This window comes from Micromys minutus, assembly GCF_963924665.1.
Source record: "Micromys minutus genome assembly, chromosome: 23".
NCBI lineage: Eukaryota > Metazoa > Chordata > Mammalia > Rodentia > Muridae > Micromys > Micromys minutus.
Genome location: NC_137958.1, coordinates 1,653,282 through 1,669,631, shown reverse-complemented (window position 1 = coordinate 1,669,631; position 16,350 = coordinate 1,653,282). Strand labels below are relative to the sequence as shown.

The following is a 16,350-nucleotide window of genomic DNA, read 5'->3' as shown; positions in this document are numbered from 1 at the left end:
CCATTAACTGGCTACAGTCCCTCAGGGAGGGCCGAGGTCTTCCATACGAGCCCTTCCCTTTCCCCTGATCCGTGTGGACCGGCCAGTCTTACGCAGGTCTTACACGTTAGCCACACTTGCAGCGAGCTCATTACTACGCTGGGTATGTCATGTCCATACCTCGGGCTCAGCTTTCACCTCCCTTCTTCCTACTTGTGTGCCCAGACCTTGGGATGATTGTTGTGTGTGTATGATATGAATTTTCCATTTAGGGCCCAGAAGTCCACAGTCATTTCTTCCCTTCCATTGGCCAGTGTAAGCCTCTGTATTAGACACTGGCTCCAGGAAACAAGTTCCCCCAAGCCAGGATGAGGGCTGCACAAATCTACACTGACTATTTTTAATTTTAAGATAACAGGTTTCTCTTATTGATGTTTTACTGTGATTTTCTTTTCCAAGGACATTTTAATCTCCTGAATTTATGTAGAACACTTTTTACACAAAGATAAACCAATGCTATGTGTGCTTTCATAACACCAAGTATATGATTCCTGTAGCTGGAACTTTATGCAACTTGGAATATTGTGCTCAATAAAATCTAGAGCCAGAATGTAGTGCTCTTACAAATAATGCACAAGCTGCTAAGAACCAAGCAGTTCACATGCAACTCTCATCTTTAAAGAATTTAAGACATTTAACTCCCGTATAATTATTCTAGATTTCATGAAGTCAAACTTATACATCAGTTTTTCAGAGTCTTACAGAAATAGATGGAAGCAATATTAGGACACACAGGTGACCTTTTTGTTACCTTATCAATGCTTCTACAAAATTGGGTAATTAATCATGTCATTTTGAGAATTGGAAGTATCCCTTAAAGTCAAATTCTCTTTTACATTGGGCTGTCTGGGGAAAATTACATTGACAAGTTTATTTTTAAATTCCACTTAGTACGATTTCACTACACGGTAACACGGAGTCAAGGACAATAGCTGCACGGTGACAGGAGAATCAGACGAACGAGGCTGCACAGCACCAAGACCTTCTCTTGGCACGAGAAAGCTTTAACTGGAGATAGCTTTGAATTAACAAGGGCTGTGCTATGAACTCAAGGCCAAGCTTTGAGTCTCCAGTGCAGCCAGCCATTGTGAATTATTGCAATGTACAAAGACAAATTAAAGAGCGAAGATACTTTAGAAGATGCTTTTCTTTTTATCTCTAGGAAGAAAGGTCTATCGTGGAGAGTTAGCTCAGCTACGAAGAGGCAGGAACGTATTCATACACAATTAGGTTGGCTTTCATGAGTGATAAAACAGTTTAGAAGGAGGATGAAAATGTGACAGAGAGGGGGAGGGAATGTATCCATATTCCTTTTCAGTAATTTCTTTTATTTTTCTCTTTACCACATGGATTAAAGGGTGAAAGTGTAGAGATGTGTACAGAAAAGTCAAGAGAGAAGAGATGAGACAGAAAAGAAAGGCCGGCAGACTGAGGAAGACAGGAGTGAGGAGTCTGTGAGGTGGGTGCGGGGTGGAGGCCATAGGACACACTAGAGAGTGGAGGAGACTTTTAGAGGACAGAGCTGAAGTTAATGCAGGGAGACTCCCATAGTGTGCCTGCTTAGCATGTGTCACCCTTCCAGAGTCAGTTCTAGTCTGCAGCAGACATAAAAACATCTGTTGAGCTTTCTGAGGTCCTACTGTCAGTAGTAAACACAGAGAAAGGCCATCAGAATTTGAGAATTGTGCCTGATATATGATATATGGGAAAGGAAGACAACCAATGTCTCTGTCTCTCTCTGTCTCTCTGTCTCTCTGTCCCTCTCTCTCTCTGTCCCCCCCCCACACACACATTATCTGAAGTGATTTCATCCTCAGTTTTGAACTGATACTCTGACTTCATGTAAACTCCATCTCAAGGCTAACCTGTGGTCTAAATGCATGAAGAACACTCAAAATCAAATCACAGATATGAAATCCCACACTGCAGAGCAACAGGTGTCATCTGGTGTTTAGTCCTATGTACCTTGTATTCCATGTCATAGGGCTTCCTGGTTCTCTGAGTGATAAATGGAATTATTCATTCCCTAATAAATTACCTCTGTACCCTTATATGATGGGGTGGTAGATCAAGTCTCCAAGACTGTTCTATTTATTTAGATAAAACACAACTTCTAGTTCTTCCTGGATCTTGGCTAAGAAATTAAGTTTAATTTTTTTAGCCCTAAGATGGTTATCTTTAAATATTTTTATGTTAACAGATACAACTACTTCATTATATCCAGTATGCAAATTCATTCAAATAAAATGTAAATTGCACAATAATTGTGTGCCAAAAGTCCCATTTTCTCACACAGAGGAGCTGATGCGCTTTCGTCCAAATAATGGCTTATGCATATTCTACATAAACTTCAAACAGCTTTGAATATTGCTGTTAACCCCTTGAATATTTTAACAAAAATGAAAATAAAGCTGACTGAAATCTGTGTCGACAGGACCTGCAAGGGTTCCCTGCATGATCTGCTTCCAAGGTAGAGCATTTTCATAAGTCTTCAGTTCTGACTTGATGTCAGTACTCTTATCAGCTGAACAAGATGAGACCCTGACAGCTTGTTTTAAGAAGACATTTATTTGCTTTCAAAATATCATTCCTTCAGTGTGAGGACTAAAATTTCTGACACAGTGAGGCCACTGAAAAACTTGCTAATTATTCATCGCTTGCAGCCTGAGAGACTCACAGAAATGGAGGTAAACCACCACTGTCCTAGGAGCAGCAGGCTGGAGAGACTTCTCAGTACCCCAGGTTTTGGAAGCAGAAACAGGAGGTGTTTTATACAGGTAATGTTGGTTTAAGTGAGAATAACTCCCTTAGGCTCATGTGTCTGAATACTTGGCTCCTAGCAGGAGGAATTGTTGGGGAAAGATTAGAAGGTGTGGCCTGACTGGAGGAGGTGTATGGCAGGGGGTGGGTTTGAGGTTTAAAAGATTGTTGCTGTTCCCAAGGTCTCTCTCTCTCTCTCTCTCTCTCTCTCTCTCTCTCTCTCTCTCTCTCTCTGTGTGTGTGTGTGTGTGTGTGTGTGTCTGTGTGTGTTTGTGTGTGTGTGTCCCAGTCTTCTCCCTGTGATGCAAGTTGGGAGAACTCTCAGCTGTTCCTGTTAAAATGCTTCCCCATCATGAATACTAACCCCTCTGCAACCATAAGCCCAAATTAAATTCTTCCTTTTACCTGTTGCTTGGGTCATGATGTCTTACAACAAATAATCTGATATTTGGATACCTGCCCTCCCTGAGTTCAGCTGTTTTGGGGTCTGTTTTTGAGTTTATTTTTTATCTTTGACTATAGTAATCACTTAAAAATGTTTAAAATGATGGCTTTGGGGTTTAAAACATAAATCTAAGCCAAAGAGAAAAAGTAATTTTGTTTAGAATATGTAAGTGTTTTTCCTTTAAATTTGTCAGGAACAACTCAAGCTACAGTTGCCTCTGAAATATATCTGGGTGTAAATTAAGGGGAGGTATAAAGTCCTTACCTCTTTCTTACCTTCTTTTTTATTATAGGAACAACATTTATGATAATCCCTTTGGTTGTGAGATGGAGCATTTTTATTGGGCTTGTGCCTGGACCATGTGGATATGTGTGTGTGTGTGTGGGTGTGTGTGTGTGTGTGCGTGTGTGTATGTGTGTATGTGTGTGTGTGAGAGAGAGAGAGATGGACCATGTGGATGTGTGTGTATCTGAATCGGTACCACCTTCTGGCTCCACGTCCACAAAGATGTCCCATTTGCACTGTTGTACATCCATTTGTACTGTTGCACATCCATTTGCACTGTTGTACATCTATGGTTTTTGTTTTTCTGTTTTCTTTTTCTCTCTATGCTTTACTCACTGTGGCTTTATATTCTAGTTGAGCAACCAAACAGAAGATTATTCCGTAGACAAAACACATCAAACACTCTCATATCAGTGATTGAACAACACAATTAAACGCAGTGAGCAGGCTTTGTTTTAGACATTCTGGGTCAATAAAGAGTTAGTGAAGGTTCTGGAACAGGAAAGCATACCCACGGCCTCTTCAGAATCCAGCCAGAAAAGGAGAGCCATGGAGGTCGCACAGTGAGGCCGGCAAGGCAGCTTTGAGGAAGAGGGAAACATAGAACATACCGCTGACAGGGAATTGCAAAAATGTTCTAGTGCCTCAGCTCCACAACAGAACATCTGAGAGCTGTGTGGAAAGGACGGGCTGCAGCATTGTGACTTGGTTACACTGGAAGACAATGACTCAAATCATTGTAAAGGAAACACCAAAAAACCTGTCACTCCAAAAATCGCAGTGAAGGCAGAATACTGTGTGGGACTCCCTAAGTGTGTCACTCTGTGGTGGTGTAACTGTCGTACACGTCAAGCCATAGATGGCCAGTGAGCAGGTGAAACACGGCTATCATTGGGAGAGGATATTTGCATACTATCTAATTTTAATGAATTTAAAATGAAGCAGAATCTTGAGGCTAGTGAACACCAGATTAGAATTTACAGCTCAGACTGCACACACACACACACACACACACACACACACACAATCATGTATAAGCATATACATAAGCAAAGTTAATATTAAGCAAATTTAATATTGTTTCTTTTCAGTTTTAATTTACATTCTATTACTAAATGATTAATATGACTAACTCATCTCTAAATAACTTTACAAACTAATGGGGACAAAAACAATAGTAAAGGCTCCTGCATTTATTCAATTATATTTCTTATGTAAGTGGCATGTACTTTTTATTCTTTTGAAGACCTAAAACATGGAAAATAATTTCCCTCTCATTTTATATTGTTTAACAGAATTGTCTATTTGGCAAATGAATAAAAAGGAGAAAAAAGAGTTTAAAGTAAACAGAAATCTGGCAGGAAAAAGCAAAGTGTTTCTAGAATTTTGTACAAGAAGCACTCAGCAGGTATGGATATGATTTAGAACGAGCAGAGACACAGGCAGGGAAGACATCAGAGAGGGGGCACTTTAGGGAAATGCTGTGCAGCAGAGCCTCAAAGCCTTCAAGTCAGACTTAGAAATGCCTCTGTCACCCATGACCCTCCAAAGTTAGCAGAGAGCAGATAGAAGGGCTGGTTAAGGAAAGGTCTCACCATCTCAGCAGAGGAGAAAGGACAGTGATGGGCCAGCAGGCTCTGAGACTCAGGACAGCTTTTCTTTCATCCCTCAAATGATTTAAGTAAAAAAGGTCTTTACCTGTGGTGTCCTGCATAACGTGGACCACGGATATGACCTATTCCTCAGCACCCAGGAGTAGGACATGTTGGTTGACCTGGAAGGAGTTTCACATGCTTTGACCCTTCAGGAAGTAAAAGAACAGGACTTGAACACTGTCACCGAAGAACTGGGAATTGTGAAGTGTGGAAATGATGTTAAGTGAAACGTTTCAAACCAAGACTAATGGACATGGAAAGCACTGAGGACTGTGGTGACTGAGTTATAAATGATGTGGCAGAGCTGGTGAGAGCCGTCTCTGACTCGGCTGTAGCACAGCTCACATCGTGGAGAAGAAAATGAATTGCTACTGAAAAGAAATTTTAAAAGGACACATCAGAAAGCTCACTGATTTTTCAGAAGATAAGTAACAGAAAAGGCCACATAGCCACAGCTGATGATTGAGTTTCATGTATCTCCACAACCAAGCCAGTAAGCTGGGATGCCGAGCCCAGCATCTTCTCCCTAGTGCACACACACATGCACACAAACCCTCACATACACACAAATACATACACAAACACAGACACATATTTACTTACACATACAGATACAAGCAGTTACACAGACATCCACATTCCACAGACACAGTCTCACTCACACACACACACACACACACACACACACACACAGAGAGAGAGAGAGAGAGAGAGAGAGAGAGAGAGATACAGAAACACACACACATGGACACACATGTATGTGCACACAAAGAGACACACATACTTACACACATACACACTCACACACACACACACACACACACACACGGAGATAGGGCTCAAGGAGGATTCCACTTTATACCTTCCTACTAACCTAGAGGCACGTGTCCTAACCCTCTGCTTTGCTTCTCTTTCCCATCTCTCACACTTCTACCTCAGCCCTCGCAAGCCTTCAGCTCCCCTTCCCATTCTCAGTATTTACCCATCTCGTAGCTCCAGTAACTTCTGACTGCTGTGACAGGCTCCCCACAGCCCTGGGCAGGAGGCCTTCTTCTCTGGGCACCCGTGTGGCAGACATGAGTCTTCACTCCCCCCCATCCCCTCCTACTCTCCCAGACTTCTTGCCTCCCATCTTTCTGAACACAATCACCAATCTCTCATTAATTGGTGTGTGCCTTATCAAGGGCTAGGCACAGCTCAGAGTTACACAGTATGTCCTTCCCTCCAGGACCTGGGGTTCAAACACAAGTAAACTGCCCTCAGACAACAAGGCTTTAAAAACAAACCAAAACCAACTCTTAAACAAGGCAGAGGCTCTGGTACTGAAAAATGTAAAGCCCTTAGTTGAAAAGTAGCCTTCTACCATGTTTAGTAAAAAGGGATCTTTTAACTTATTATAGTAAGTAGATGGATGTGTGAGAGATGAAACAAGAATCCAAAGACTTCTTCCCATCTTTGTCTTCACACACTGTGTGCACTCCGAGATTAAGCTGCTGTCTCAGAGACCAAAACCAAACTAGCAGAAACTATTTCCATCACTTTAGATGTTGCTCCGTGGATAATGTGTCACATGCAGGAAATCCTATTTTTAATATTAACCCAGGCTTTGGGTTCTGATCCCTGACCAATGCCATATGTCTCCCTTGTTAGAACAGAAGGGAGAGGGACAGCCTGGGTGATTGGAGGAAGAGCACAAGGACCAGAGCACAAGACAACATAAAGAATAAAGAAGTGCATGACATAGTAATGCACTGATCCCAGACACTTTCACTCTGAATGCTGAGTGGCTGACAGTCAATTCTCTGTTGGGGGAAAGTCACCTGTAAATTCTGGAACAATTTTCATTACTGACTCCAAGAAAAAGGAGGCCTCTGAACAAGTTAGTGCAATTTTTTCTCCATAAAATAGGATTTTTGCCAAAAACATCTTTCTTGTAATTGGATATTTAGAAATGTAACTCTTGAGGAAAAGTTTCTGTGCTCTAATTTTTTTTCTCTAAGGAACTGGTCCCAGACCTTGTCACTGTTTCCTGGAATCATCTTCTTTCATCCTTTGCTGATTCCCAACTCCCTTGGCTAGAGTGAGAATCTAACTTGTTATCAATCTGTCTCTCTCTCTCTATCTATCTATCTATCTATCTATCTATCTATCTATCTATCTATCTATCTACACAGCTGTCTTAGTCAGGGTTTCTATTACTGCACAAAATATCATGACCAAGAGGTAAGTTGGGGAGGAAAGGGTTTATTCAGCTTACACTTCCACATTTCTGTTCATCACCAAAGAAAGTCAGGACTGGAACTCAAGCAAGTTAGGAAGCAGGAGCTGATGCAGTAGCAATGGAGGGATGTTACTTACTGACTTGCTTCCCCTGGCTTGCTCAGCCTGCTTTCTTATAGAACCCAGGTCTACCAGCCCAGGGATGGCACCACCCACAGTGGGTTGGGCCCTCCCCCCTTGATCACTAGTTGAAAATGCCTACGTCTGGATCTCATGGAGGCATTTTTCAACTGAGGCTTCTTTCTCTGTGTAACTCCAGCTTGTGTCAAGTTGATTCAAAACCAGCCAGTACAACACATATACATACAAATAGACGCACATACATATATACATACATAATGATAAGTATGATGACACCTAAAATCGAGACCTTACAAATTAAATTTTATATATTCCTCTATTTAAATAGACTATAGTATTTCAAAGTAAAGAATCTATCCCTCAATATATTGTCACTAACTATTGAAAGATACAAAATTAGGCGTCTGATGTTGTAGAACAGTATGGACCTTCATGGAGAGGCTTCTAACCCCTTAACCAGCCAGGAGAAAGCCTGTTCTACAACTGTACACTAGGGCAGAGTTGGAGATGCCCTATGCACTATGTATTTGTGATTTACTTGTAATTTGTAAATACTTCCTTTATTTCTGTGGGTTGCCTCTCTGTAGCCTCCCTCATATGCACAAACTTTTCCACTATACTGCCACTGGTTAGTTTTTACTTTGGTTTCCTGTGTTATAAAATTCAGAAGCTTACTGTTAAAACCAATGCCAGAGCTGGGCAGTTGCAAACCTGAGATTCTAACTCTGGGGGATTAAGGGAGAGAGCCTGACTACGGTTGAGGCCAGCTGGGTCTTAGTGGGAACAGAATTATCTATAAACAGGTAGAGCGTGTCTCAGAGCAAAGCCACAGATAAGCAAACCGATGTCAAGGATCTGCGTCTCCATGTTCTCTTCTAGGTTTGAAGCTTCAGGTCTTAACACTTAGGCTGTATATGTATTTTAAGTTAATTTATGCATATGATGTAAGGGTTTAATTTAATTTTTCTCCATGTGGAGTAGTTGGAACAGTTTTTGATGAAATCCCGCCCTCTGTTCCTCTCTCTCTCTCTCTCTCTCTCTCTCTCTCTCTCTCTCTCTCTCTCTCTCTCTCTCTCCCCTCCCTCTCCCTCTTTGTATGTACATGTGCACACACACACATGTATATACACTCATATGATAATGCAATCAACAAAAAGACACTAGCTTTATCCCTTCCAATCACACACAGGGAGACTCACAGATACACACATGCATGCACGCGCGCACACACACACACATACACACATATATAGATATTCATATGATAATGCAATCATCAAAAAGACACTAGCTTTATCCCTTCCAATCTGGATATCTTCAATTTCTTGTCTTCCAAGAAACATGTTGAATAAAAGTGTTGAATGTAAGCCGTCTTTTTTCTGTTCCAATCTTAGTATGATTTTAGCTGTGAGCTTGTCATAAGGTTTTATGTCGAGGACCTCTTCTATATTTTTGTCACCAAAGTATGTTTACTTTTGTCAAAAGCATTTTGTGTATCTAGTGACATACCCATCTGGTGTCTCTCCTTTATTCACTTCAGAAATTACATCAAACCTTTTGATTTGCCTCAGTTGACCCCATTTTTGAGTTTAGGGGATATATCTTACTTAAATGAGCTATTTAATTCAGTATCTTTGGTATTTTGTAGAGAATTTTTGCATTTTTGTTTATCAGAAATTATTGGCCCATATATGTCTTTCCTTTTAGTGAGCATTGGGAGTTTGACTTTGCAAGGTGAGTTTGGAAGCACTGAATCCCTTTCAATTGGTTGCACATGTATTTGTTTATGCCTCTCTATATGTGCGTATGTAAATATATAACATATGGAAGTACCCACAAGAGGCAGAAAGGTAGCTATTAAGTAGATCCCAGCTTGAATAGATTCCTCCAGGACATGGGAGTCAGAGACTTTCACCTTCCTCCTTGGTTTCAATGTTTCTCAAATATGACCATTCTCCTGAACACAGGGCTCCATGGTGTGTTAAAATAATTTTAAATGTCACATCATGTTTAAAATGTACTTTTCCTGCTTCTTAACTGTTCTGAATGACTTCACCTTGCCCTCCATGATGCCCATAGTCTAGGCTGATGGTTGGATGCAGCCTGCTCTGCTGGGCTTGCTGAGATATGCTTCCCACTGACTGTGACTAGACTTGCTTTTGCAGTACTTGCTGAATTTAGAACCTAACGCTGAGATAAGCTGTGGAGTCGCAGCTTAGCTAGCTTATTGGATTTTTTTTCTAGCTGTCAGTACTGCAAAACCATTTGGTGGGAGGTTACATAAAGGATTCTTCTCCTGTTCTAATGACTTCCATCACAAAGCAAGTGCATTGCAATAAAAAAGAGAATGAAGGCTTTGAGCCATTGATGGAGTGCATCTCTGTCAATCTTAGACACACAAACTGCACATTAAAGAATAAAAATTTGCAGAACTACATTTCTTTTATTCTGCTTTACAATTTGTTAGGACAATAAATGCCTTTAATGTTCAGAAAAGCAGCAAAGGAAAGCAGCAGTAAGGAAAGTTAGAGCGTAGAAGGGACTGGCATCTATAGGAGGTCTACAGTGAGCATCTGCATTTCACCCTCACCACTGCCTTAATGACGTGCCTCTAAGTCCTTACAGAAACAACATCGCCTATAGAAAGCCTGTGAGAAGGTAACAGGACTCTTCAGGATGCCTCCAGATGTGTATGTGACAGCAGAAGCCTGGGCTTTTGGGAGTCAAGTCTCGTGGGTTATGTCAGAAACGGTGGAGTGGCTATGGCTGTTCAGAGTACTTCTGCTTTTGTAAACATGTCAATCCTGTGAGTGTCTCATAGGTTGCATCACCCAATGGCTTTGCTGGATGGACATGTGCACAAAGCAGCCACTACCCAAAGACCTATGGCTAAGTCTCCCTTCTGTTACGGAGAGGAGACTTATGTGGAGCTTACAAGCTTCGCTCACAAAGAGATTCTGAATGTTACTTTCTCACTTCTATGAAGTATCAAACCATTCTTGAAAAAGTAAGCCAAAAGCTTAGAGTTTCTAAATATGCAACACGGTTTCCAGTTTCCTAAGTTTGTCTCTCCCTGGCATTCTCTGTATCCTAGGTTTGTGTAACTTCACTGTCCCCATTCTTGTTTACTTAAAATGCTGAGTGAAGAAAACACATCCCCACCATATAGTTCTCTTCCATGTGAAGAACATCATGTCTGTGTTTATGAAAAATATTTGGTTCTAAGTTCATTGTTATGAGTCATTTAAGGACACATCTATTTGTAAAATAAACTGTCACGGACTACTTAGCTTTTTTTTAATATCACAAGAGACAAATGAACAAAAGCTTTTGCAGGAGATTAAATACTACAAGGCAAGAACACTCCTAAGCTTGCCTGGAAAGCAACCCTAGAGTTGGCCTCCTCCTTTTCCCTTCTTCCCAATTGCAAAAGAAGGCTTTTCAATCATGAGGAGTCACATCTTCTTGAATTACCACTAAATACTAATATAGGCATCAGCCAAAGTAGCCATCCAACAATCTCTGTGTATCAGATAGCCATGAAAGTACCAGCCTAGGCAACAGTGTGGGTGTGCACTCATAAGGGAGAAGGGACTCATTGTCCTTCTAACCCAAAGTTTCCTGCGGCAAAAATTATGTCTCAGGGGAATTTGCAAGTTCTAGCATACAGCAGTTAACACAGTAGAGATATAAAATTTATCTATCCAATGGTAGCTTACTACCTTTGGTTGCACAATCAGCCATAAATCAATGGCTCCATCTAGGAGGTGTTCATTATTGGTCAGAGTTTGCAGATAAAAATACAATCCCTGATCAAACCTCATTTCTTTCCCTTGAATGGTATTAAAGTCTCTCTGGTAATATTAAAGTTCTCTCGAAGAGGGGGCTGGAGAGATGGCTCAGCAGTTTAGAACACTGACTGCTCTTCCAGAGGTCCTGAGTTCAAATCCCAGGAACCACATGGTGGCTCACAAACATCTGTAATGACATATGATTCCCTCTTCTGGTGTGTCTGAAGAAAGCTATATATAATAAATAAATAGATCTTTAGAAAATATTTTCTCAGAGAAATCCTGAAACATCTGTTGCCTAACCCAAGACCCAAGACTTCCTGTCTTCTTCCTACACACTTGACCTCTGTAAGCCCATGGCCAGAGGTTAATCACAACTGGGATATGGTATGACTGTGCCGGGTCTACTGTCCTTTCACCCACCTCATGACTTTCAGAAGTTGGCAACTATTCTTTTTGCAACACTCACAGAGGTGGTCTGTGCGTTTGATAACCGAGACTAATTCTCCAAGTGCCTCTGAACTGTTAGCACAGTCTGGGAGCGAGTGGAGTCATCTAGCTCTGGGGTAGGAGGCAGTCCTCTGCCAGATCATTTGGATGCAGCACTAGAATCCCAGGACCTCAGGTAGAACCGAGTGATGTTTGCCATCATACTTGCAGAAGGCAGACACCGGATAAGCCCTTTACCAAGGAGCATTTTAAACAGATAATATCATTAAGGCTGCAAGCACGTTTTGAAATGTATTATTTTTTCTTGATAAGTCTATCATGTAAATCTGTAATTAGGGACTTCTAAAATAGCTAACTTTTTAAAGCACACTATGCTGTAATTGTCTATTAAGTCAATGAGTACTCAGGGACTCTTAAAGCTGCTGATTACCTTCTTGCTGTGTTTTGGAAGAACAAGTACTTCCAGAAAGGTTCCTTCTACAGTTCTCTTTAAAATAGAACAGATCTGAAAATGTGCTGGTACCTGCCAGGTTTGCAGTTCTTGTGTTACTATTGGAGTGATCTCAACCATCACTAAAATTATTGTCCCATATGAGGACCATTCTCAGACTGACTTCTATTTCATAATCCAGGCAAATTTTTACCTAATTGAGTAAAAGTTTTCTGTTCCCCAGAGTCCCATAATAAAGCCAGTTAGAGAAAGCTTTATCAGTTGTTCATTTCTTAACAGATTGTCAGTATTTTATCTCAATTAACAAAATGCACAATGGGCCGGACCATATGATCCATTTCCAAGTCATTCTGTCATGTGTATCTGCAGTGTAATGAACCCAAACTGAATCTCTTACCAAGCTATGTTCTAAACGGATTGTCCTCATTCCCCATGTCCTTAACATCAACAGCAGAGCCCTTTTGTACTATCATTACAGTGCATGTAAGTATTCTGCTAGTATACACTTTTGTTTTAGAATATTTCATTTCATTGGCTTTGTAATCCAGCTTTGTAATTACTTCCAAATATAAATCAAACAGAAGCTAAAGAAAGAACAATAGCAAATTATTTAGGCATGATAACCATTTAGGAAATCTAAAATTTCTGCCTGCCAGCTTCCTGCTAATAAAAATGTCCTTTCTCAGTTGTGGGGGTTGTCTGGCCCTTGGTTCTCCTAGAAGGACTGGTATTAGACAAATCCCATAGCCACAGCTAAAGAAGTCACTCAACAAAAGGAAGATATGGAGACATACACTTGTAATCCTAGCACTTGGGTGATTGAGACAGGAATATCACAAGTTTTAGAGCATCTTGATCTTCTCATATAACCTACCATAAAGAAGATAAAGGGGAAGAAGGGGGCAGAAAAGAAAGAAGTCTGCAGGTAAGAACCCAAGATGGATTCTGAAAATAAAGTCTTTGGGTCACAAGTGATTATTCCACTCTTAGATTAAGTATAGGTATCTATTTGAAGATGCTAGACCAAGCAATCATTAGCACAACACCCACTGTCTCCCAATCAGGGTGTGACAGTGTGACTAGGAAGGCTTCTCTAAGAAGACAAATCTGAATAAATTCTCAAAAAGTACTATGACAAGAGCAAATGAACCACGTTAGAAACAGAGGATAGCACAGCCAAGGGCTCTGGGGGAAGTTTGTATTCAAGAAGCTAAAGCAGATTAGACATGGAAAGGAGAAAAAGGGGGTCAGAGGTGGATTCTTCCACACCAACTTCTCATCACACATCCATCATAGTCCCACTTATCTCTCTTTCTACTGCCACTAAAGTGGCCACCTCAGTACAATCTCAAAGTCCCTAAGTGAGCCTGGTGAAATTGTCTCCATTGGTGATCTGCTTCCTTTGGTTCTGGGATGACTATGTATCTCTAGGAAAAGACCCTGTCTGGCTCTGTTCACATGAAACAAGTGGATGAGACCATGGCCATCTTTCCCCTTTAACACAGTCAAGTGGGCTATGGAGGGGTCCTGTAAATTCCAATATGCCTCAAAAAGAAGGAAGACAGTTTCCAAGACATAGGTGGGCAGCTTGGAACCAAGAACAAAGGTTTCAGAGAGACGCATATGAACTGGAACAAACAGCTAGGGATCATTCTTTGTGGGAGGACTGTCTGGAAGCCTAACTCCAGAGGGTTTGCCCAAATGCCTCTGACAGACTCCTCTTCAAGGAAGGGAAGAGCCTAGACATTTCCTTCTCTAGACCACTGGCCTTAGACCTGCTGGCTATCATTCAGCACTGCTAATAGTCCCAGGAGATGCAAATGCATCCTCCCATCAGGTAAGATCAGGCTTCCAACCCTTTATCACCTAAATAACTTGCCCCCTGTTCTAGAGAGGGGACGAGAAACTATAGAAGGAGATTTGCCAGTTTATACACAAACACACACACAGACATGTACACACATGCACACACACATGTACATACACATGCACACACATGTACATACATGTACATATGCACTCACACACAAACACACATACATACAGGGTTCAGGGCAGGGCAGGACGTATGGTCTAACCACAGTGTGTTACCCATCTCTGAGTAATTTGACTCCCTCATCTCTAGATTGAACAAGCACAGAGAAACTGGTAATCTCATATTCTGCATGTATATCTTTGGTAACTCTCAAGGACAAAGTACAAACCTGTCCTAGGTTGACTGGGATTTTCTAGGAAGAGGGATCCAAAACTCTCTCTGATGTCTATGTAATCTTATACTCACACTAAGAGAAAAACCGTTTTCATTTTGGTGTTTCTAATATGGGAACATAAGAAACAAGAGTCAAGCCTTATCAGGTGTGATGAATCTCACAAAGCATGCTCCAGAACATTCCCTGTGGATCTTAGTGGAAGGAATAATACCATCAGGATAGTACATACACCATCATATCACATCACGTTCCACCAGCTCTTCTCATGGTGTGTGCTTCCAACCATTTCAGAACTAATGGTAGCTCACATAGACGTGAACCAACAGTTCCAACTCAGCTGTACAGTTTATAGCCACTGTGTCTTGGTACATTTTTATTGTCTGGTTTTATTCTGACCTGAAAGCATTGCAGAGAAGTTCTCTATCACATATTTTATCTGTGTAAATCTGATTCCTGTGGGAAGACTTTGCTGCTGCTGCTGCAAGGTTCTTTTTAAAGATTTGGTTTTAGTTTTCAAGTTGTAGGTATGCTGGTGTGTATGCATGTGCATGGGAGTTCAGCTTTTATGGGGCTGTTGTTCTGTGGGTCACAAGCCACACATCATGACTCTGGACTGTACGAATTCATTCTTAGTGCTCAAGTGTCCCATCAGATTCACACTTGGTACAAGGAACAGATTCAACACAGAAGACAAGGAAAAGAGGTAGCAGGAGACCCAAGGAAATTTTATTGTCTTAATCACAAATAAAGGGAAGGAAGCCCAGGGAACGTGACTATGGTAGAGTTATTGTCTTACTGGCACATGCAAAATGCTGAGGAGACAGAGGTACGAGAGGAGGAGAGGCCTTAGGTAAAGCTGGTTATGTCCCTTTTACATGATAACTAGATATTTTTGAACAAATAAGTGGGGATGATTTGATTTGACATTCATAGTGTATTTCTATTTTTATTTTATAAGTAATAAAGTTAGTTCTTAGCTCAATTTGGTTTATAGCACTTGCTCATCATATTTCCAAATGGAAAATTAATTTTAAATGCTTTGAAGTCCTCAGTGATAATCAATAGGCACTCAGTGATCAGCAAGTACTTTTGGGACAGTACAGTTTTAAAAGGCATGTAGGAGGGAAACACATCTCATTAATATTCTGGGCCAATAAGGAACTGAAGGCCTGGGAAACAGCCATGCCTTCTCCGGAGCTTGTTTCTTGCCAGTCAACAGGAAGTTGGGATACAGAATCTTTGTATTTGGTCTCCCCATACTTCAAGGCCCATGTGTCAATAATCAGCCAGGTAATATATAAATGAGAAGTATTTGAAAAACTATGGTAAGAAACATGGCTATGGTTACAGCTTCTAAATGGTGTTATTAAAAGGCTGACAAAAGAGAACCCTAGGGCGGCGAGATGGCTCAGTGGGTAAAGTGCTTGCCTCACACACACGAGGACATGAGTCTAGTTCCCAGGACCCAGTTAAAACACCACAGCCTGGTGGAAAGAACTGTAACCTCCACACTAGGGAGGGAAGTGCAGTGGATCCCTGAGGATTGCATACAACACAGCCAGCCTAAGCAACTTGATGAATGCCACACTAATGAAAGATACTGTCTCAAGTCACAAGGCAGATAAAATTTGATAAACACGTACATGCAGCTACACACACACACACACACACACACACACACTCACACACACACACACACACACACACCTAATAAATACAAGGCAATCCTGGGTATCTGTGGATTTTCTGTAACCCACACTTTTGGGAGATATAGAAGTGTGACATGACTGTAAGCTGAACATGGCCAGGATACTTTTAGCCTGTGGGAGAAAGTTAGCTTCTCAGATGACTGTAAGATGTGGGATTGCTCTTGAAGGAGTTCCCAATGGCGTTGCTGACCTAG

General features: G+C 41.2%; 1 protein-coding gene across 1 annotated transcript in view; it reads right to left on the bottom strand.

The window, feature by feature from the left end:
- Positions 1-16,350, bottom strand: part of L3MBTL4 (L3MBTL histone methyl-lysine binding protein 4) — a gene marked incomplete at both ends in the record, with an annotated part of 378,564 nt that overhangs the window by 159,692 nt on the left and 202,522 nt on the right. The window contains 2 exon segments of the mRNA XM_080936343.1: positions 5,228-5,271; positions 5,275-5,330. Of these exon segments, the coding sequence (XP_080792469.1) occupies positions 5,228-5,271; positions 5,275-5,330 (100 nt within the window).